The sequence below is a fragment of the Alternaria alternata genome (genome assembly GCF_001642055.1).
Source record: "Alternaria alternata strain SRC1lrK2f unplaced genomic scaffold CC77scaffold_22, whole genome shotgun sequence".
Taxonomy (NCBI): Eukaryota; Fungi; Ascomycota; class Dothideomycetes; order Pleosporales; family Pleosporaceae; genus Alternaria; species Alternaria alternata.
In genome coordinates, this window is record NW_017306211.1 from 631,722 (window position 1) to 651,164 (window position 19,443).

The 19,443-nt window shown below is 51.4% G+C and overlaps 10 protein-coding genes across 10 annotated transcripts; 3 read left to right on the forward strand and 7 right to left on the reverse strand.

Annotated features, from left to right (window-relative positions):
* Positions 1–435: 435 nt before the first annotated feature.
* On the forward strand, positions 436–4,062 carry CC77DRAFT_944761 (hypothetical protein; the record flags this gene model as incomplete). Its single annotated transcript, XM_018534983.1, has 7 exons — positions 436–725; positions 781–1,053; positions 1,103–1,510; positions 1,561–2,171; positions 2,427–3,192; positions 3,243–3,690; positions 3,736–4,062. The coding sequence occupies 7 exons, from the start codon at positions 436–438 to the stop codon at positions 4,060–4,062; spliced, it is 3,123 nt and encodes a 1,040-aa protein (XP_018381821.1).
* Positions 4,063–4,170: 108 nt separating this feature from the next.
* Positions 4,171–5,084, reverse strand: CC77DRAFT_403591 (hypothetical protein). The gene has a single exon (XM_018531568.1). It carries the CDS (start codon positions 4,968–4,970, stop codon positions 4,278–4,280), a length of 693 nt encoding a protein of 230 aa, XP_018381822.1. The 5' UTR covers positions 4,971–5,084; the 3' UTR covers positions 4,171–4,277.
* Positions 5,085–5,595: 511 nt separating this feature from the next.
* CC77DRAFT_403598 (hypothetical protein) lies at positions 5,596–7,104 on the reverse strand. Its single transcript, XM_018531569.1, has one exon. The coding sequence runs from the start codon at positions 6,617–6,619 to the stop codon at positions 5,714–5,716; it is 906 nt and encodes a 301-aa protein (XP_018381823.1). The 5' UTR covers positions 6,620–7,104; the 3' UTR covers positions 5,596–5,713.
* Positions 7,105–7,349: 245 nt separating this feature from the next.
* CC77DRAFT_1078502 (hypothetical protein) lies at positions 7,350–8,123 on the reverse strand (the record flags this gene model as incomplete). Its single annotated transcript, XM_018529289.1, has 2 exons — positions 7,350–7,907; positions 7,959–8,123. 2 exons carry the CDS (start codon positions 8,121–8,123, stop codon positions 7,350–7,352), a joined length of 723 nt encoding a protein of 240 aa, XP_018381824.1.
* Positions 8,124–8,389: 266 nt separating this feature from the next.
* CC77DRAFT_1065418 (hypothetical protein) lies at positions 8,390–9,814 on the reverse strand (the record flags this gene model as incomplete). The annotated part of the gene is made up of 3 exons (XM_018528806.1): positions 8,390–8,878; positions 8,926–9,615; positions 9,668–9,814. The coding sequence occupies 3 exons, from the start codon at positions 9,812–9,814 to the stop codon at positions 8,390–8,392; spliced, it is 1,326 nt and encodes a 441-aa protein (XP_018381825.1).
* Positions 9,815–10,616: 802 nt separating this feature from the next.
* On the reverse strand, positions 10,617–12,048 carry CC77DRAFT_1012555 (hypothetical protein; the record flags this gene model as incomplete). The annotated part of the gene is made up of 5 exons (XM_018523773.1): positions 10,617–11,024; positions 11,080–11,143; positions 11,194–11,480; positions 11,537–11,660; positions 11,807–12,048. 5 exons carry the CDS (start codon positions 12,046–12,048, stop codon positions 10,617–10,619), a joined length of 1,125 nt encoding a protein of 374 aa, XP_018381826.1.
* A 323-nt stretch (positions 12,049–12,371) lies between these two features.
* Positions 12,372–14,226, reverse strand: CC77DRAFT_1024280 (hypothetical protein). Its single transcript, XM_018525841.1, has 3 exons — positions 13,644–14,226; positions 13,234–13,590; positions 12,372–13,181 (listed from the first exon to the last, which is right to left on the reverse strand). The coding sequence occupies exons 1-3, from the start codon at positions 13,845–13,847 to the stop codon at positions 12,603–12,605; spliced, it is 1,140 nt and encodes a 379-aa protein (XP_018381827.1). The 5' UTR covers positions 13,848–14,226; the 3' UTR covers positions 12,372–12,602.
* On the forward strand, positions 14,132–15,645 carry CC77DRAFT_1024281 (hypothetical protein). Its single transcript, XM_018525842.1, has 2 exons — positions 14,132–14,325; positions 14,378–15,645. The coding sequence occupies exons 1-2, from the start codon at positions 14,295–14,297 to the stop codon at positions 15,469–15,471; spliced, it is 1,125 nt and encodes a 374-aa protein (XP_018381828.1). The 5' UTR covers positions 14,132–14,294; the 3' UTR covers positions 15,472–15,645.
* On the reverse strand, positions 15,508–16,242 carry CC77DRAFT_403638 (hypothetical protein). Its single transcript, XM_018531570.1, has 3 exons — positions 15,922–16,242; positions 15,695–15,874; positions 15,508–15,645 (listed from the first exon to the last, which is right to left on the reverse strand). Exons 1-3 carry the CDS (start codon positions 15,974–15,976, stop codon positions 15,545–15,547), a joined length of 336 nt encoding a protein of 111 aa, XP_018381829.1. The 5' UTR covers positions 15,977–16,242; the 3' UTR covers positions 15,508–15,544.
* CC77DRAFT_1053573 (hypothetical protein) lies at positions 16,128–17,651 on the forward strand. The gene is made up of 3 exons (XM_018527752.1): positions 16,128–16,243; positions 16,291–16,523; positions 16,570–17,651. The coding sequence occupies exons 1-3, from the start codon at positions 16,220–16,222 to the stop codon at positions 17,501–17,503; spliced, it is 1,191 nt and encodes a 396-aa protein (XP_018381830.1). The 5' UTR covers positions 16,128–16,219; the 3' UTR covers positions 17,504–17,651.
* Positions 17,652–19,443: the final 1,792 nt, after the last annotated feature.

Below are 19,443 nucleotides of genomic sequence, written 5' to 3' on the forward strand. Positions count from 1 at the left end.
TCGTGGTTATAAGAGTCGCTCGTAAATGGTTGGCATGCCTGCGCGACTCGTGTCAGCCCCGCAATGCAGCATCCGTGTTGCTCCCGCGTTGCCTCCGCCTTGGCTCCGTGAAAACATAATGCTTTGCCGCACAGATCCAGGTTCTCCGCGTTCCTTCCGATCATTTAGCAGCGAAAAGACTCGTAGACACAATTCGAGTGGCGTTGTCTTGTGCCGTTGGAGTAATCTAGAGCGTAGCGTGAGCGGTTTTACTACCAGAGCTGGGGCACCATGGGGGGTCCAAGTTGCTGGGCTCTCGCTAACCCGCATCAAAGACGACCCTAGTCTGACTATGATCACCTGTGCTCGTAGATGGTTATAAACCCAGCGTATTTCCTTAGTGATATTGCATCAACTCGAGCCTCTCCCTTACGGCACCTGCCACTCAACTCGACGATGGCAGAAAAGGACCTCCAACAACCTATGGCAACACAGCTCGTGGCGCCTAACGAGGAGGCGCGACATGCTGCTGATGATGAGAAATCCATGACCCTCATCCAAGCGATCAAGCTTTATCCAAAAGCGGTCGGCTGGTCAGTCGTCCTCTCGAGTGCTCTGATCATGGAAGGGTATGATCTTGCGTTGTTGGGAAGTTTGTACGGCAGTCCTCAGTTCAATCGCAAGTACGGAGTGTTCAACGCTGCTACTGGCAAGTACAGTGTTCAGGCGAGTTGGCAGAGTGCTCTGTAAGTCTCACATGAACCCAACTTCGAGTTATAGCACACTTTCTGACTGCATCAGATCGAACGGAGCACGAGCCGGTGAAGTGATCGGCCTGTTCATCAACGGGTTCGTCAGTGAGCGTTATGGTTATCGGAAGACCATGATTGGTGCTCTGATGTCAATGACTGCCTTCATTTTCATCCTTTTCTTTGCACCCAACGTTCAAACACTGGTCATTGGCGAGGTTTTCTGCGGGATACCCTGGGGCATGTTCCAGACTCTCACAACGCAGTACGCATCGGAAGTCGCGCCTGTACGCCTGAGGCCGATCCTGACCACATTCGTCAACATGTAAGCGTGATCAATTGTTCCTTCCAAAGCTGGTTGCTAACTCATCAAGGTGCTGGGTAATGGGACAATTCATTGCTGCGGGTGTGAATCGCGGCTGCGTTCAACGTCCGGATCAATGGGCTTATCGTATTCCCTTCGCTATACAGTGGGTCTGGCCCATACCAATCATGGTCGGTGTCTTCCTCGCACCTGAAAGTCCTTGGTGGCATGTTCGAAAAGGAGACAAAGCAGGTGCTAAAGCTGCATTGCTTCGTCTGACTTCGCCGGACAAGGACCCAAATTTCAACGCCGATGAGACAATCGCCATGATTGAACATACCAACGAAATGGAAAAGAACATGTCTGAAGGAACACGATGGACGGACTTGTTCAAGGGGACAGATCTCCGACGGACCGAAATCGTATGCTTTACCTGGATCGCTCAAACGATTTGCGGGACCAATATCATGGGCTACTTGTCAGTATATGGACTTGAGATCAGCGAGATTTCTAGCTAACAACGAGTAGCGCGTATTTCATGCAGAAAGCAGGTCTCCCAACGGTGCAATCGTTCAACATGTCAATGATCTCGCTAGCCCTTGGCCTAATCGGTACCGCTGGCTCTTGGTGGTTGATGCAGAAGTTTGGCCGGCGAACGATCCATTTCTCGGGTGGTTGCACACTGTTTGTCATCCTTATCATCGTCGGATCATGCTCTTTCGCTGGCACGCAAGCGTCTAATTGGGCCATCGGAGCGGTTCTGATTCTTTTCGTCTTCGTGTACGACTTCACGATCGGTCCAGTAACCTACTCAATTGTTTCGGAGATGTCATCCACGAGATTGAAAGCGAAGACTATCGTTCTCGCCCGCGCACTCTACAACATCTCGAACATTGTCGTCAACGTTTTGACGAATTATCAGCTCGGCGATGCCAATTGGGCTTGGGGTGCGAAAACGGCATTCTTCTGGGCTGGTACCTGTGGTTGCGTTGTGGTATGGGTGTATTTTAGACTGCCAGAACCGAAAGGCCGGACGTACGGTGAGCTCGACATGTTGTTTGAGCAGCGAGTCAGTGCCAGGAAGTTTGCTAGCACTCAAGTTGATCCGTACGGGCATGCACGCGTTGCTGATGAGAAGGGTGCTGCGAACCCGGAGTGGAAGGAGTGAAGAAGGGTCATAGACGCGGGTTGTAGGGTGCTATTCCTTACCATATCGAGAAATTGAGTAATTTCCAATCGTTTAGCGCAGTCTTCGTGAAGTCCCTCCTTCGCTCAACGCGTACCAGACAGAAGGTACGCGCTTGTTGATGTGACGTAATCTACCTCGGTTACCACAGGACGCGTCTGACCAGCCGCTCAACCCACCCGTCTGTTCTCCTAATTTTGTTAAACAGCGCGTAGACAAACGAACTTGATGCAAAATATCCCTGTCAAAGCGCGAAAAGTCATTCCGAAGGCTTGTGACGCGTGCCGCCGCCGCAAGACCAAATGTAACGGCTCGCAACCTTGCGCAGGATGTCTATCAGCAAACCTAGCATGTACATTCGATGCACCACGAGGCCAAGGAGGCAACAGGGGTCCAAGAGCTACCGTACTCAATGAGTTGAGGTCAATCTCGCAGAACAACTTCGAAGATCCGCAGGATGCTTCATCGTCGTCGGCTATAACGGCCACAGCAACGCCTGTAGAATTTACGCAAAGCGTTTTCGGAGAGTTCATCGGCGTCTACGAGAACCGTATATATCGACTGGTATCTCTTCTACCTGTCGATGTATTGCGAGATGAAGCTACAAGAATGCAAGTTTCGCCAATATCTTGTCAGCTCATCTTTGCCTTCTGTGCATATATCGCGAATTTTGGCGATACGGACGATGCCAGCTGGGGGCCTACTCAGTCTTCACTGGTGAACTCGAAAACTTACTACTTAGATCATGCTTTGCTTTCTCTGGACCGAGCCAGGGTCACACAGCCTGACCCTCGATCCGTTTACATATCCTTCTTCTTATACGGAGCTTACGCTGGCCAAGGAAACTACCGTCAAGCATGGTTCTATCTGAGAGAAGCAACGACCCTATTCATGATGTTGAAGGACGAGGATCAAGACTGGTTCGACAAGAAGACACGGAAACGATTGTTCTGGATCTTAGTGGTCTCCGAGAGGTAGGTTGGACAGATTGTGGAGTTCACGCATGGCGCTTACTATTCTCCAGAGCACATGGTGTCCGTAGAAATCGGCCAATCACTCTACCAGTCACGCCCTCCACCTACCCACTCGACGACCCACTCGACGCATATGAAGAGCTCGGATTACGCTACCTCACATCAGTCTTTCGGCCCCTTAGTGATATCTTCTTCGCAGTGTGGAATGGATCTACTGAAGATTGTAGTAAAGAGTGGTTGCTGAAACTCGAACGTGATGTTCGTACTGCGTTGCCTGTGGTACTCGAGATCTCGAACGAAGAGACCGCGAATATCCGTATATCGCAATTCTGGTTACAGATCAAGTTGTGGGAACTTTTTCCTCGCTTTGGTTATCTCTCTACAGATTCTGTCCATGACTGTCTGACGTTTAGGTACCCTATCCTGGTGGCCAGGGACTTGACCATCCTTTCAATGAAGCTGCCTATCCAGAGTCTACAGATTCACGGGGTCGGCATGGTGCGTTGTTACCATCCAAGTTCACGTTGCTGCTAACACAACTAGACTGAGAAAATATTCGACATCGCCTGCGCCCTAGCGGATGTCCTACCTTTTGTGTCCTTTCCAGCGTCGCAAGTGGAACTTAGTCCCCCTGATTACTTGACACAGTTGATGCTGCTCTTGGCAAAGCTGCCAGGTGGCTCCTCGAAGTTTATACCTCTGCTACTGGCCAAGGTCAACGAATTACTTCCTGACTTGATGAGACATATGTGTGAAGCGATTCAAATGCCCATCCATATGATCAACGACCCTATGAGCCCAGACACGCGATTCGTTTATGAAGAGGAGGTTGGTAGAGGTCTTCACGCAGATTTGAGGAGAATGGCATAGCGAGAGGAAAGAACATACATTCGACAACTGCGACCAGATCGAACCGAGTGAGTCTCATAAACATAACCGATCGTAAAACTTGAGACAAAACCTCAAACTAGTACCAACCCCTGAGTTTTACTGAACGAACACCCGAACGATCGAGCTACTCCAGCGACCAGCGCTAAGGCAGCTCGCTGCCGACACCACAATCCCACCAGCATGGCGACCAGCGCTCATGAGAATCTCGGTTTCAGCGCACGCCGGCGCGAGATTGCACCCTCGATGTCGCCATCGATCACCGTCTCATACCCTCCACCAGGACCACAGACGAAGATCAGCTCGCTGCTCATGAGATTGTATCTCGTGTCCCTCTTGGACACCACTGTGGCCTCCGGTTGCTTGTACGACCACGGCGGCCGCTCGCCATGCTTCTCAATGTAGGCAAAAGCCCTCTCCAGCTCCGTTTCCTTGTTGATGTTGGCATAAAGCCAGTGGGCGAGCGGAATGATGATCGGGAGGGAGATCGCCACGAACGTCCAAAAAAAGACAGCGCGGAGGAATTGCCATACGAGATCAATCTCGTAAGCCTTGCGGCGGCGGAACGTCTCGTGCCAGTCGGTGAAGCCCGACCCAGGCACGTCTGGATCGCAGCGGTCTCGCTCGAAGAAGAGGTCCAGGAGGCGACCGAAGGTGTTTTGGTAGAAAGGGTCGTTTAGGCCTGCCAGCAGGCAAAACGACACCAGGATGTAGGTGTTGAGGGCTTGTCGGTACCTAATCGACAGCGCGAGACGATGTATGAGGACATGGCCTAGGGCCCAAGAGAAGAGGGTGCCGATTGCGATGCGTAGCTCATCTGAGCTCGCGACGAAGATGGCGATGAGCACCAGGCTCAATAAGACGCGCAGCTTGTTCAGCGTTGACAGCATTGTTGCTGTTGCTGTGGTCGTGGTGGAAGGGAGAGGAGAAGGGAATTGTGCTGGTGTTGCTGGTGCTGGTGCTGTGAAGCGGTTTCTTGATGTTGAGCAGATATCTGTGGTGTCTGCTAGAGAGTAAAAGCTGGAGGGGGATGAGCTGTTGAAGTATCATGACCTCCAGTGCGAATATGAGATGGCAATAATAGCTAGTATTATGACAATAAGGTACGTATCGATCTTCACCCTCTATCTACAATGAGAACTAAAAACAGAACGCAGGTACATGTCTTCTCTTCACCTCGAACGCCAACCAAAACTCGGATAATAAGAAGTTGATGCAAAACCAAGACATGGATTTTGCGGCTCTTTCACCTTCACCTGCACTACGTATACGCCAGGTTGGATGTCCGCGACGTTCGCATACAGAATGCCCATTGAAGTTACTCTCAGCAGCTGCTGTCGTAGTCCCGGGTCGTTTTTTCGAACAGTATGTAGGCTCCTGGTGTGAGTGCGACTGAAGGTGTAGTCGTACATGGTGTTATGATCGACAAATCCGCACTGAGCAAATTCGTCGAGAGCACGTGTGGCATGTTTAACCGATTCGGGGTGTTTCCTGCACACTTCGACCGTTGCTTGCGCCCTTAAGAAACACTAGAAGGATGAAAAAGGTATAAATGCTGTCAGTGCTGTATTGGAGTTGGAATCGACGGTTCGAGAACCAGTCCCGTGGTCAATCCGATGTCCCAATCCGCCCTTCACGATCCCCGAAAATAGTCACTGTACCTGTTCTTCGGCGTCTGACTCAAAACCGACACACGTTTACTTGCCTCAGCAAGTGGATCATACCGCTCAACCAGCATCTTGTGCTGATTCGCCCAGTCTCTAAACTCTTTGTCTATCTCTTCGTCGACTTCTTGGGCGTCCCTATCTCCAGATGCCCTAGGACTATTCCAGTCCCCCACCTCACTGTCACCTCCAACAACCTCGCTTGTCCTTCTTGTAAAGGTCTGTTGCAATTCTGCACCATCACGCCAGTGACTTGGAAGCGGACTTCTCCTTTCGTCATCGATATCCATATCATCCATCGATCTAGTGGGCTGCGGCTCATCAACCACCGCGGCACTATCAACCCAGGCTTTCGTGGCCGCGGTGTTACGCGTCTTCCAGTTTCTGGGAAGAGTGTACGCCCAGGCTGAGCGGATGCTCCCGCTCTTGTACGCTTGCAAAGCTTTGATGTTGGGTTTGCGGCGGATGGTGCTGCTTACTCGCTCAAGCCAGGTTTGGCTTGTAGCATCATCGAATTCTGAGCTTGGTGTCGGTCGCTGGCCGCCGTCCGATGCTGAATCAGAGGGTCGTAGCTGTTCTGATGACCTTGAGGCGGTAGATACGTTTTGCTGGCCGGCAGTTGGTACCAAATTGGTGGGTTGCAGTGGTGGTGATGGACTTGGTGTGACGAATGGGTTGCGAAGCATCTCTTCTCTATTGTCTATCCCCATCGACTGAAGCGATTGCTGTAGTCTCGCTCTTGTCTCTCCTTCTGTTGCTGGGGTTGCATACTCTGGTTCTTCGCCAGTTTGTTCGAGCAGATCGTATCTTGTCAAGCAAGTATTCACACCTCGTTGACGGCGAATCGAGAAAAACCTCGTCGACATTGATGCCATTGTTGGTTTATTCTGCGTTTGTTCGGTATCAAGTTCGAGTTGGGAATTGTTGAGTGAGGTCCGGCGGGCTGCCAGTCTTTTACGTTTGCGCTCATCACGACGCTTACGGATCTGTTCTTGCTGTTAGTATCAAGTGTTTATGATCAGCGGTGACGAAGCATGCATCGGTGGTAGACTTGCATGATATGATTCACGCCTTGGCTCACTAATCGCGGTGAGGACAATAGAGAGGCTGAACTTACCCAATCCATGTTGAGAGTTTCTTGCGAAGCTTTTGTGCCGTTTCTACAGTCACAGGTTCAGAGTGGAGTCAGAAGGTAAAAAGTGGGAAATACTCAGGGAAATATCGGCAGCATGATGGATGGAAGCACTTTGACTGTGCATGCGAAATTTGGTACCGTGTGTGGGGATGCCGTCAACCAGAGGTCGAAGTTGATCAAGGGTTCATGGAGATGTCATTATGCACACCTCGTCAGGGCATGAGCATCTTCGAGTTGTATTTGTTACATTTGTATTACCCGTGCATCCGCGCTATTCTAATTACTGTTGACATGCCAGAGGGAAATGCCTTAGTCGAAACAGTCAATGCGCACTTTGCATGCAGTGTTGAATCGAACTGTAATACATTGCTGGCTTCTTGAGCCACCCTTGTTGAGCTGATCTACAAAGACCCAGGCTTGTGACTACTTACCATTTCTCTGAGAAATGATCTTTAATCCTGTTCCCGCTGCTAGTAGTGCTCCTTCTTTGAGGAAACTTCCTCGACCCACCTATATAATGTCTGCTCCGTCGTCTCACAGCCAAGATCAATCCCTGCGCTAGAGGCCTGGAACTCAAGACTGCTCAGGTGCTCTATGTATGCCTTCTCCTCTCGCATATATCCCGACCATGCCAACCCTACTCTTTCTCTGGATCTTATCTCAATACGGTCAATCTCCACTGAACTGATCAGGACGGATTTTTTCATACAAGCCAGTCCACTATTGCAATCATCCGAAATGTGTTTGCGAATCGACGCGGTGGCTGGAGAGTACAACAAGCCTTCCCCGTAGCGTTGCCTTTTATCGGTGTCTACCGCGTCGGCTACGAGAAGTTGATATATTTCATTCCATGCCTTCACATCAGCTTCGCGTTGCTCGGAAGCTTTCTTTCGAGCTTCCCCAAGTGCAGAGACGCTTAGCTTATAAGCAGCCTCGCAATCGTCCCTAGCGTTCTTTATCATGGTTCTGAGAAACTCTTTTGAATCCGGTGACGGGGGCTCAGTTTTGGTGGTAGTAGTAGACTCGCCCTATAAGCCCCAGTTAGTTTACATCACAACTTCAACTAACAGTCCTCATACAAGCCTCTGCTTCTCTGTCCGCTCACTGAATTCATCACTTTGGCTTAGGTGCTCGTCGATAAGTCTGTCGACGATAGTGTTGAACTTTTCCTTGGTATCCTTAAGCATGCTCAGTCTGACAGCGTTTCGTTGCTTTAGACCTTCGGCGATCTCGATTGGTGTCATGGTGGGCTTGCGCAGTACTCGCTGATGGGTTCGCGATGGCGTTCAAGGTGGGTGCAATGGTTGTATTGTTAAGGTCAGAGTCAGAAACTTTCATAAGAAGGACGAGATCGACTAGCGTGGAAACTAGCAGGTCATAAGTGAAGGTGAAGGTGAACACAAACGCATGAACAAGAGCACTTTCCACACTCTGCATACGAAGAACTGACATGACTCTTTGCGTGTTATGTTCTGTTATATACGTCCATCAGAGCATGAAAGTTCTGGCCCTACTCTGAGTCCGAATCCGACAAGATCAGATCTCCCCAACGGTTCATAACATGGCTCCTTGCCAGACTCAGCAAAGAGTCGTAGAACTTGATCTGCTTGACAAGAAGCTCCCTTGAGTTCCACTGACGCTTGTTTACTTTCTCATCACATCTGAAGTCATGGTTCTCAAGCGCCTGTTGCTCCTTCTTGATGCGGACCAACTCCTCGCGACACAAATCAAACGTCTCTTGCCAGGCGTCCTGATTCTCATGGTCCCAAAAATGACAAATGCCAATGTGAATCTTCTTGATGCGTGCCTGTTCGTTGGCTAGGTCTTCGAGAGCTGCTTCCGTGGATAGTTTCTTGTCTTCTAGCTCTTTGGCTGCTGCCCCGTCTGCTGAATCGCGTTGATGGATAAGTTCAGAAAGAATTTGCTCGCCATGTTTGATAAGTTTTCGCATGTCCGGTACTGGAGCAGCAGCCTGAATTCGATCAATCTTTCTATGTGCCTAAGTCATGATTAGAGTAGTTCAAGGTTGGATTTGACTCTACTTACTGTAGACAGTTCCTCTTGTAGACGACTACAGTTGGAGCAGCCCTTCTCAGGTAGATTGAAGACTGGCACTGTAGGCTTATGGCGCTTGTGTACGTTGGCAGTTTTACTTTGCTTCGATCGAGTGGATGAAGAACCTTGAACTTGAGTCGACGATTGAACGCCGATTACCGGAGCTACCGGTTCGTAAAAGATATACTCATCAACACCCGTGTCAAGGTCGACACCTGACAACTCTGCGACATTGCGGAGGCATTTGATTTGCGTGCTGAGTGTAACGGGGTCTCTTCTGTATGCGTCCTCGGCCTTCTCAACTTGGTTGGCTAGCTTTGCTCGAATGTTGGCTTTTTCTGTCTTGATAGCCCCGAATGACTCCGCAATCAGAATACCCTCCTTGGCATCTTCGTCAACCAATGCGTTGTGAGCCGGAGTAACAACTTGATTCGTAGGCAAGCGGACATGAACTTCCTTCCTCTTGTCCAAGATGAGGTCTTGCGCCTTGATGCGCTCGTGCCACTCGTTCATCAAATCAATCTCGGCATGAAAAGATTGGTTCGCATCTTCAATGTCCTGTTCCAACTTGGCACTGCTGTTTTCCATGGCTTGCTTGCAACGATCAATGCCTTCTTTGATTGTCTTCGTGAGCTGTACTTTGTCTTCTGGCGCAATCGTTCCAGTTGACTCTGCGATCTCCTATCGTTCGTACATTAGTCCCCACTATGCACAAGATCTTGACCTTACGTACAGAATCTGCCTGTCCTTCAGATTCGCTCGATGGATCATCTTGATTATGATGTTGTTGCCCGAGGTCATCCGTATACTGGGAAAGAGCCCGCTGCCACTCCTTAATGCTGTTGAATCGCCCACCAGCGGGAAACCCGTCAGTAGACATCGTGGGTTCGCTTCGCGAGCATGCACAGTGCCGTGTTGCAGTTGTCGTCCGTAAAACAACTTCAAAGGAGTGTGATGCCAGACGAAGGTTTGGGTCAGGCGGCAGCAACCATCATCGTTGAATACATATTCACCGATGAAGGTGAAGATGAAAACCAGCTGCCTCATCGTTGCCGACCTAGCCGTTTTGCAGCCAGTGATGTTCTCCCTGCACCCTTTTCCAGCAATTGTGAGGCGACATGGCATGTATTGCCCAGCTTGAACGAAGTACCATGCTGTGTGCCAATTCGTTCTTGTTTGAGTGGGCACATCCTGGAAAGAAAAGAAGAAACTGACTGAGAGGACAAAGGTGGAATGGATGAATGAGGGAAGAAGCGTTGTTTACAAACCTCCAGTTATGGAATAAGTGAGGTCCACGTATTGGTCGATACAAAATATTGGTAAGGTGCTGATGATCTAAGCCTTGAGAACAGCATGTGATAGTAAGACATAACCAAAGAGATACACTCATACTTCGTCTGAAGTCACTTAATCCGCACATGTCAGCCCTTCTCTCTTGCACTCACCCTGGTTATCAATATTGAATCGTTAGATGGAGTTGCAATAGAATACTTGTACATGCAATCGAAAATGCCGTCTACCTCAGCCGAAAAAGTAGGTTCAATCGTCTGATCATACAAATCCAGTTCAGTTACCAAACCCAAATCCTCGTGTCTAGCCCTACGCCTTGCATACGCAATGTACCGATCAAGCACAAAACGCTCAAAGCCACTACGCCATTCTCTTATATTCCTTCCTCAACCTTATACCCTGAGGAGCTTAGCAGCGTAGTCTACGATCAAGCTCTCGGTAGGGAAGCTCATCTCCTCCAGCTTCTGGGCATACGGTGTGGGGACCTCAGCACCAGTGACACGGGCGGGGGGTGCCTCCAAGTAGTCGAAAGCGTACTCGCAGGTGAGCGCCATAATCTCAGATGCGACACCGAATGAGGGGAAACCAGACTCTACGCAGAGCATGTGGCCGGTCTTCTTGACGGACTTGACGATAGCCTCAACGTCGAGGGGCTTGATGGAGCGGAGGTTGATGACCTCAGCCTCAACGCCGTACTTGGACTTGAGTTGTTCGGCGGCGACGAGGGATTGGCCGACGCAGCGGGAGAGGGTGACGATGGTAAGGTCCTTGCCGGGGCGCTCGATCTTGGCCTTTCCGAACTGAGGGGTTTTGTCAGTGTCTGTACGTAGTGGGGAGGGTAGCGGGGTAGCTTACAGGAATGACGAAGTCGTCCTTCTGGGCCTCCTCGCTCATGGGGAAGGAAAGACCGTACAGAAGTCTGCCATTGTCAGTAACAGAGCCTTCCATCTCATGTCCATTGTAACCTACTCGTTCTCGAGAACAACGACCGGGTTGGGGTCACGGATGGCTGCCTTCAACAGACCCTTGGCGTCCTCGGCGCTGTATGGGGAGACGACCTTCAGTCCGGGAATGCTTCCGTACCACGCAGTGTAATCCTGGGAGTGCTGAGCACCGACACCAGAGGCGAAACCGTTGGGACCGCGGAAGGTGATGTTGCAGGGCTGGATACCACCGGACATGTAGTGTGTCTTTGCGGCAGAGTTGATGATCTGGTCAATGGCCTGCATGGCGAAGTTGAAGGTCATGAACTCGCACTGTTGTCGTTGTCAGATTTGCTTTTTCAGGGCATGGAGGCGACTCAGAAACTCACAATGGGGTGGAGACCAGCGAGCGCAGCACCGACGGTGAGACCAGCGAAACCAGACTCTGTGATGGGAGAGTCGATAACCCTCTTCTCGCCGAAGCGGTCGAGCAGGCCCTTTGTGACCTTGTAACTGTTGTGGCTCAGTCAGCACCGCCCTTGATTTGATATTCATTGTGCATGCCCTGCGATATGCTCCTTCCCCAATTGGATCCTCCTCTTTCTTATCGCAGACATGTCACATCCGTCTTGTTTGTAGTGGTGGTGGTGGGCACGTACGCTCCGTTGTATTGCGCGACTTCCTCTCCGAGAACGAAGACCTTCTCGTTTCGCTCCATCTCCTCAGCCATAGCCTCGTTGAGCGCCTCTCGCACAGTCATTTCCTTCTGGCCCGACGCATATCCTCTCCTTGCAATTGACGGTGTGATGGCTGCGGCGCGGAAAGCTGGTCGGAAGGCGGGCGCTGGCCGCGAAGCCGAGACGAGGCGGGAGGCCGGTCGGAGGAGCCTTGAAGCAGCCATTGTGGGTGACTTGTGAGGGTGGAGGTGTGGTGAGGTTTTGCCGTGGGCGAGTGATGGCCGCTGAGCTCTGCTGTACAATTTCTTCGGACTTCGGGGATGCGAAGTTAGTCGTTGGGGCCCTGAACGCGCTAACAATCCAGCTCTGGTGCACGGCCCCCACTATAGCGAGAACACCCGACCTGCATCTTGGATTCCGTCTCAACACTTGGGACGCTCATAGATTACTCTCGTTCTTCACTATCATCTTGCTTTGATCACGACACTCTTCCTGGTTAGACTACGGATGGAGTCAATCACTTGGGCCATGCTTCAATCATGTTGCTTAGATGAGCAGATTACTTCTTCTATTCTCTATGATCACCACGTTTCGCGTTACCATGACCGTCCCTAGACCGTGCCCTACTTCCAATTATTATAGTATATATGCGCGTCTCCCAAGCGCGTCGTGCAAATGCTAGGAGAAGATGCTCCTATATCGAAGGAAAAGCCTGCAGACCAACAGGGTCCTAGATGCGAAGAGAAGTCTAATGCAAAGGGAAGCAAGAATCGAAGGCTTATGCGTCGGCGGGTTTCCTTCCAACCATGAGGTACATGGGTGTGAAAAGCTTCTCCCGTCCACCAGCGACGAGGCAGTCAGCTGCAAGAGCAAGACTGTCGGCAGTCTTTTGGGTGCCCCTGGGAGCGAGTCCGATCATCTCCAGACCACCAACGAACTTGTGAATGATTCCACGTCCAACCTTGGTCATACGGAGAATGGTGGGAATGTCGCCAAGGGTGCTGATGTATTTCAGCTGGCCAGAAAGAGGCCAGTACCAGGGGTAGGGGTCGTCCCTGTCCGCCAGATCCTCGTTGTGCTCCATCACGAAGCCGGCAGCCTTCATGGCATCAAGCGCAACCTCGATCTTCTCCATGTTTGAGATACCGTCACCAATCTCGATACCAAGACGGATCTCGCGGTGGTGGGGGTTGTCGTTGTCGTACTTGTCAGTCATGAGCCACTCGTAGACACCAAAGACACCGCCAGGCTTGAGAACACGGAAGATCTCGCTGTAGATGCCCTCGAGCGATGGCGCGTGGACAGTCGCCTCGATGGCGTAAACGGCATCGAAAGAGTTGTCAGGGAAAGACATTTGCTACACAAGTCAGTGAGGGGCACAGAGGGGGGTCAGGTTGGGTCAATCTTACCATGAAGTCACCCTTGGTGAACTTGAGCTTGTCTGAGAGACCCTCCTTCTCGGCGTAGGCAGTGGCACGCTCGATCTGGTAGTCGTTGTTGTTCAATCCGACGACGTTGACACCGGCGAACTTGACAATCTCACGGGCGGGGCCACCAACACCACAGCCAACATCCAATACGCGCATGTTGTCCTGGAGGTTCATCTTGTGGGCAAGGTAGTGCTCGTGGCGAGCAATGGCCTTGTAGAAAGACTCGCCATAGGCGTAGCGGGCGAAGTGGAAAGACTGTCCCCAGCCGTACTCGTACAGGTCGGTTGCGAGGTTGTAGTAGTGCCTTGTGAGGGTGGCGTATTCGTCTCGTCGTTCCTGGGTTTGTTAGTATCTATAGTGTACGCTGTTGAAATGCCACATATACACACCTTACGTGTCTCCTCGGTCTCGTCGCCAGCGGCTTTGTTGTCCCAGTGCTTGAAGTACTCGTCTACAGCAGCTTGTTGGGCAGCCTTGTCCTTTTGCAACATGGCAGTCATACCACCGCGAGCCTTTGCAGACTTGCCGTGCATGGCCTTGTTGAACTCGGCATCGCGAGTATGGTCTTCCTTTTCGAGCGCAACGGGAGACATGGTTGGTATTAAGAGTGATAAAAGGTTATGTGGGGGGAGAAGTGAATGGAACGGATATCAGAATAAACAATTGGAGCGAGAGGACCCTTAAATGTTTATAAAGACAACCCTGGAGAGGAAAGAGCGGTATGGGTAGGAGATTGGGACTTGAATTTCTTAGGGGGTAACTGGCCTCGCCCAATCACGACTAACTCTGTACGCGGCCCTGGTCAACGGAGCTAGCGGTCGGTGGTTGCCACCCGAGCGCGTGAAAGCCAAGACCGTAAGTGCCGTATACTGCAGTGCCTAGATTTCTACTGTCACTCACCTTGAAGCCACTACTTGCCATCGCAACAACCACTGCGCCCCACTATCACGTACTCCACGACCCAGGATACGTCCGTTGCTGTCGCGAGATTACGTTGCGACTTCCTTCCACGACTTTACAGCCTGCGCATTACACTCACCATGCCACCCCAAATCAAAACCGACCTGAACCGTACGTCATACTCTTCTTTTTAACCGCAAGTAATCTGTACTGACTTGTGTAGGATCCGGTTGGGAGACAACCGACTTCCCGTCCGTCTGCGAGAAATGCCTGCCGGATAGCCAATACGTGCAGATGCTGAAGGAGGACTATGGCGCAGAATGCAAGATCTGCACGCGACCCTTCACTATCTTCCGCTGGAAAGCCGACCGCACCGCGCGACAAAAGCGAACCAACATTTGCCTCACATGCGCCCGTTTGAAGAACTGCTGTCAACACTGCATGCTTGATCTGTCGTTCGGTCTGCCCATCGTAGTCCGCGATGCTGCGCTGAAGATGGTAGCGCCCGGCCCACAGAGCGACATCAACCGCCAGTACTATGCGCAGGAGCACGAGAGAGAGATCGAGGAGGGACGGGGAGCGATGGAGGCGTATGAGAAGACGGACGAGAAGGCGCGCGACTTGCTCAAGCGTCTGGCACAGAGTGAACCCTACTACAAGAAGCAGCGACGGATAGAGGCTGAAGAGGGCGAGAGCAGCCAGAAGGCGTTACCAGCGCCGGGCGGTGGCGGCGCAGGAGGCGAGAGCAGTCACGTTCCTGGTCCGATCAGAACACGAGACTCGCGAGGTACACCTGCACGAGGAGGCATGAGGCCTGGAAGAGGAGGTCGCATGGGCGGTGCATCCGCTGAGCCAAACCCACAAGACTGGCTGCCACCTTCGGACCCCAACGTCGCATCGCTTTTCGTCACGGGCGTGGAAGACGATCTTCCTGAACACGAGCTCCGCAAGCACTTTTCACAGTACGGTCAACTTCGGTCGCTAGTATGCTCGCACCGAGCGCACTGCGCATACGTCAACTATGTAAAACGAGAGGACGCCGAGACAGCAGCAGGGACACTAAAGGGCAAGGTGGTCATCAAGGGTTGCCCTATGCGCGTAACCTGGGGCAAGCCCAAGCAGTTGGACAGCTTGGATCAAAATGTCAGAATGCAATATGCAAAGGAAGGACGACAGGCGACAGGCTCATCGCGACGGGCAGCTGCTTCCCAAGCTGCTGTCGAGGCGGCACCACAAAACAGTCTGGATAGCATGGTTGTGGCACCTCCGCCAGGAGCGGACGACGATGTGCAGTACGCCAGTTTGGCCGGCAATTAGGCTTGCATCTCCTGCATTGGGTCGGCGTTTTGGAATGTACGGGTATCATGATTTATTTTTTGTGGATAAAAGCCTAGGAGGAACAGCATTTGGTTCCTCCCAATGTAGTCTTTCCCTTTCCCTTCTTGATATCCTCGTTGTCGCCTCTTTCGGTGTGCTCGTGTATCCGTAGCTCTGGCAACTTTCAGCATTCGATTCAGATACCATAATTGAGCGAACGTACTGTAACTGTCCTGTTCCGCCGCTGCTTGCCCTTGAACAACGTTCTCTCGTAGGAACTTGGCTACTTCTTCGGCATGTACTAATGACGCTTGCAATTCCTCGCTTCCGACTCGCAGGTTGCGGTTCGACTCGAACTTCTTGCGGGCTTCGGCGCGGGCGGCGAAGAGGGTGTTCATGTCGCCTGTGCTGTGTGAGCTGCGGAAGTAATCCGAATAGTGCAGTGCATACCCTCGAAGGCGATGCGCGCAGATCGCAGCAGGTTCCGGTAAGCTACTAGCGCCATTTTGTGTAAGTCGGGGGTGTGAGTAGGAAACCAAAAGCGTATTGAAAGATGCAGTTCCGTTCGGAAGTTCCGCGAGGAAAGTTGCTTGCACGTGACATCGTTCGTGCTAGGAAGATCCCTGGCGACGATCCGACACCCGCTGACGTCGCGAAGGCTGAAAGTGGTCCACACACGAGCACGCTTCGCTGGCCTCAACGGTAGAATTCTAGCTCCCACACCGGGCTGCGATCTACCAGAGCCAACATGGTGTCCTTCTGGCCTTGGAAGGTAAGACGGTTCCAACTACGCGCTAGTTCAATTGCTGACTGTGACAGGGTAGCGAAGACGCCGCCTCTTTCGAGAGGACGCTCAACACTCTCACCGGCAAGATCAACAGAGCCGCCGCGCGCAATGACAAACAGAAGCAGCTCGCGCGACGCGCACGCGTCATGTGGACGTTGTATGCCGGTTTCGCCTACATTCTGGCTGCGATGATTCTCACCTTCGTGACGGGATGGCAGAACTGGGGCCCTATCGAGGGCAGTGTTGTCGCTGGAGGGCCAGTACTGTATGTCTACACTTTGCTTTTTCAGGTCACAAATCTGACTCTCCAGACTCTACGGCATCCGTTACGCGCTCATGAGCTACTTCGACTACCGCATTCGCAATACCGAGATCTACCTTAAGAAGCTGAACAAGGAACGCGACGCTACCATCGAGCGCCTGAAGGAAGCCACCAAGTACAACTCTACCCAACAATTGCTCGAGAAGTATGGAGCATCGCCCAAGAAACCTGAGCAGCCACAGCAGGGCAACTCTCCCGGTTGCAAGAAGCCTCAAGGCCCTCAAATGTCAGTGCCGCCTCCAGGACCCCGCACTGGCATGGCACCTCCCCCAACGGCCAACATCCAGCGACCTCAGTCCCAGCACCGCCCAATTACTCCACAAGAGATTCCTTCCAACGTCTCATCACCCCAAGGCCCGCCTCCGACGCAACATCTACCCCCACCAGAGGCTCCCGGTGCCGAATTCGCGCCCAATGCTTTCAGTGGTGGTCCCGACCTGACCAAGCAGTACACACAAGACTCGCCCGCCGCCTTCACGCAAACCCACTGGTACGACCGCATTCTCGACGCTCTCCTCGGCGAAGACGAAACACAGGCTAAGAACCGCTTCGTCTTGATCTGCTCAGAGTGCCGACTCGTTAACGGACAAGCACCGCCCGGCGCCCGCACCCTCGAAGACGTTGGTCGATGGCGATGCGGTGGATGTAGTGCGTGGAATGGCAAAGAGAGACCCCGCGAAGACGACGTTACGCGTCTTGTGCAGGGCTGGGAGGCTGAGCGCAAGGCTAAAGATGCGCATCGCAGGCGAAGTGTAGACAGGGGAATTGACTCTGATAACAGGGAGACTGAGGAGGACGATGGTGGGATGATTGGAGGTAAGGACGAGAGTTCAGGCGTGGATGTTGCTGCGGATAGTGGCGAGGATACGCCGCCGCCGAGTCGGAACACGAGAAGCAAATCAAGAGGGAAGGCGAAGAAGTAGATGCTGATATGGCTAGGGATGCTTCGATTCGTGTTTGGATGACATGACTATGGGCGAGGTGAAGGCGGTTATGTGTACCAAAATATTGTTATGGCTTACAGTATGATAGGCTAAATATCTCAAAACTTTATAAGATGTTAGATCACCCTGAGCCGTCCCAACTATTTCTCGTGACTTGCGCTTGGGCTCTATTGGTGAAGTATAAATTCTCCGCTTCCATACTTCTTTTCTGGTCTTCTATCATCCATTCTTCATTCTATTCTCTCCAAAATGGATTGGCGGGCTGCGTATGGCGTTCGCCTCCTCCTTCGGCTGATTCTACGTACCTCCGTACCAAAAAAAGGAACCGTAGTTGACTATGTGCGGTCAATTGTTCTGTCCTTCAAAGACGAACCAACACGCTATATGACTGCAGTCTGCGGCTCTCGAAACAAACGCCACAACGCCATACCTATGTCGGTGGCGGAGGTCAAAATTTGACCAGACCCAACATTATGGGAACTATCTGGGGAGTCTTTGTCCGAAAATCGTTACCTGTCTACGGCATGTCGTCGAAAAACAGCAGTCTGATCCGCATGTTTTGCAAAGCAGTCGGAAAAAAACCTTTCTGAAAGGAACAATCAGAGCTCTTTTTCTCAAATTGGATCGCCGTCGCAGTATGGTGGGAAATGAGCAAGATGCCCAAACCACGGGCCAAGCTTGAGAGTATAAAAACTTCAATCTGTTCGCTGGATCCTTCTATTCTACACTCTACACCTTTCTTCATTTTTCCAAAAAGTTACAAGCAATCGAGGAATGTGCTCTGCTCGTCCCTGCGCTCTTTGCCGAGTATCCGAAAGCATGTCAACAAATATTGATGCGTGCCCATTGTACTATCAAACAAAATGCCTGGAGATACAAGTCCATGAGTTCTCCCCTCTTTGCCTTTTCAAACTTCCAAAACGATGGTGGTGGCGATGTATGCGAGCGCTCGACTTCCAAAAGCTTACAGTAAGGAACGATATGTGCCTCAGCATACTTCCAGCAAATTAATTCCCAGCCCTGGCTTGGAAATGCACCATCAAACACCACATGGATCAAAGCTTGGCGTATGGTTACTATATAAAGCCTTCCGTTCTCATCGGCTATTTCTTGTCTTCATTGTTCTACATTCGACTCATTATTCTCTCTCTTCGAGAAAAAAAAGGACCGAAAACTACATGCTGGCCTTCTCTCGCTGTCTCCAAGTACACCACTGGTACCGTCTGGCTGGATACGCGGAAACACCATAGTATGACATCTTAGCAGTGCTTTTGTTGAACGTAGAGAATTTTCAAAAGCAGCAAATTAAGGTTAATGTCTGTTTTGAGGCAGGAATTCGTACCAGACATCAGACTGCTGTCTTTAGTCGTGGCTTCGTCCAGCAATGTTTTTCAAAACCCGTCGATGCTGAGTTATGGGAGTTGTTGGCAGAAGAAGCGGGTATAAAGCTCACCTTGCCGCTGTGCGGTTCTTCTTTCTCCATTACACTTCGTTCAATCTTTACTACAAATCAGTGGAAGTCTTGGGCATGTGTGCCTCCTCTGTCTCCACACTAAAAACTAGTCTGCCAGTTGTCATGACTGGACTCCTCTGCTTCTAAACTATTATGGCCGCAGCATACGGATTTTGTGTCCTGACAGCACTCCAAAGTGAATACCTGTCATCAACCAGCCATGTGCGAGTCGCTGGGTACCAAAAACTACAAGCGACGTCAATTTGAACCTTGGATTTCTTTTCTCTTCGTCCCTTCAACTTGATGCGCTGGTGCGGCGAGAGATATTGGCTCTTTCAGCCGGGAAAGGTGTATATAAACCTTTCCTGGGTCGCCTATTCTTACTTCCTTACAACCACAAACTTTTCTGTTTAGCGCCAAAACATATCTTGCACCCTCCAAATGACTCTGCCTGGGTGTTTCTGCC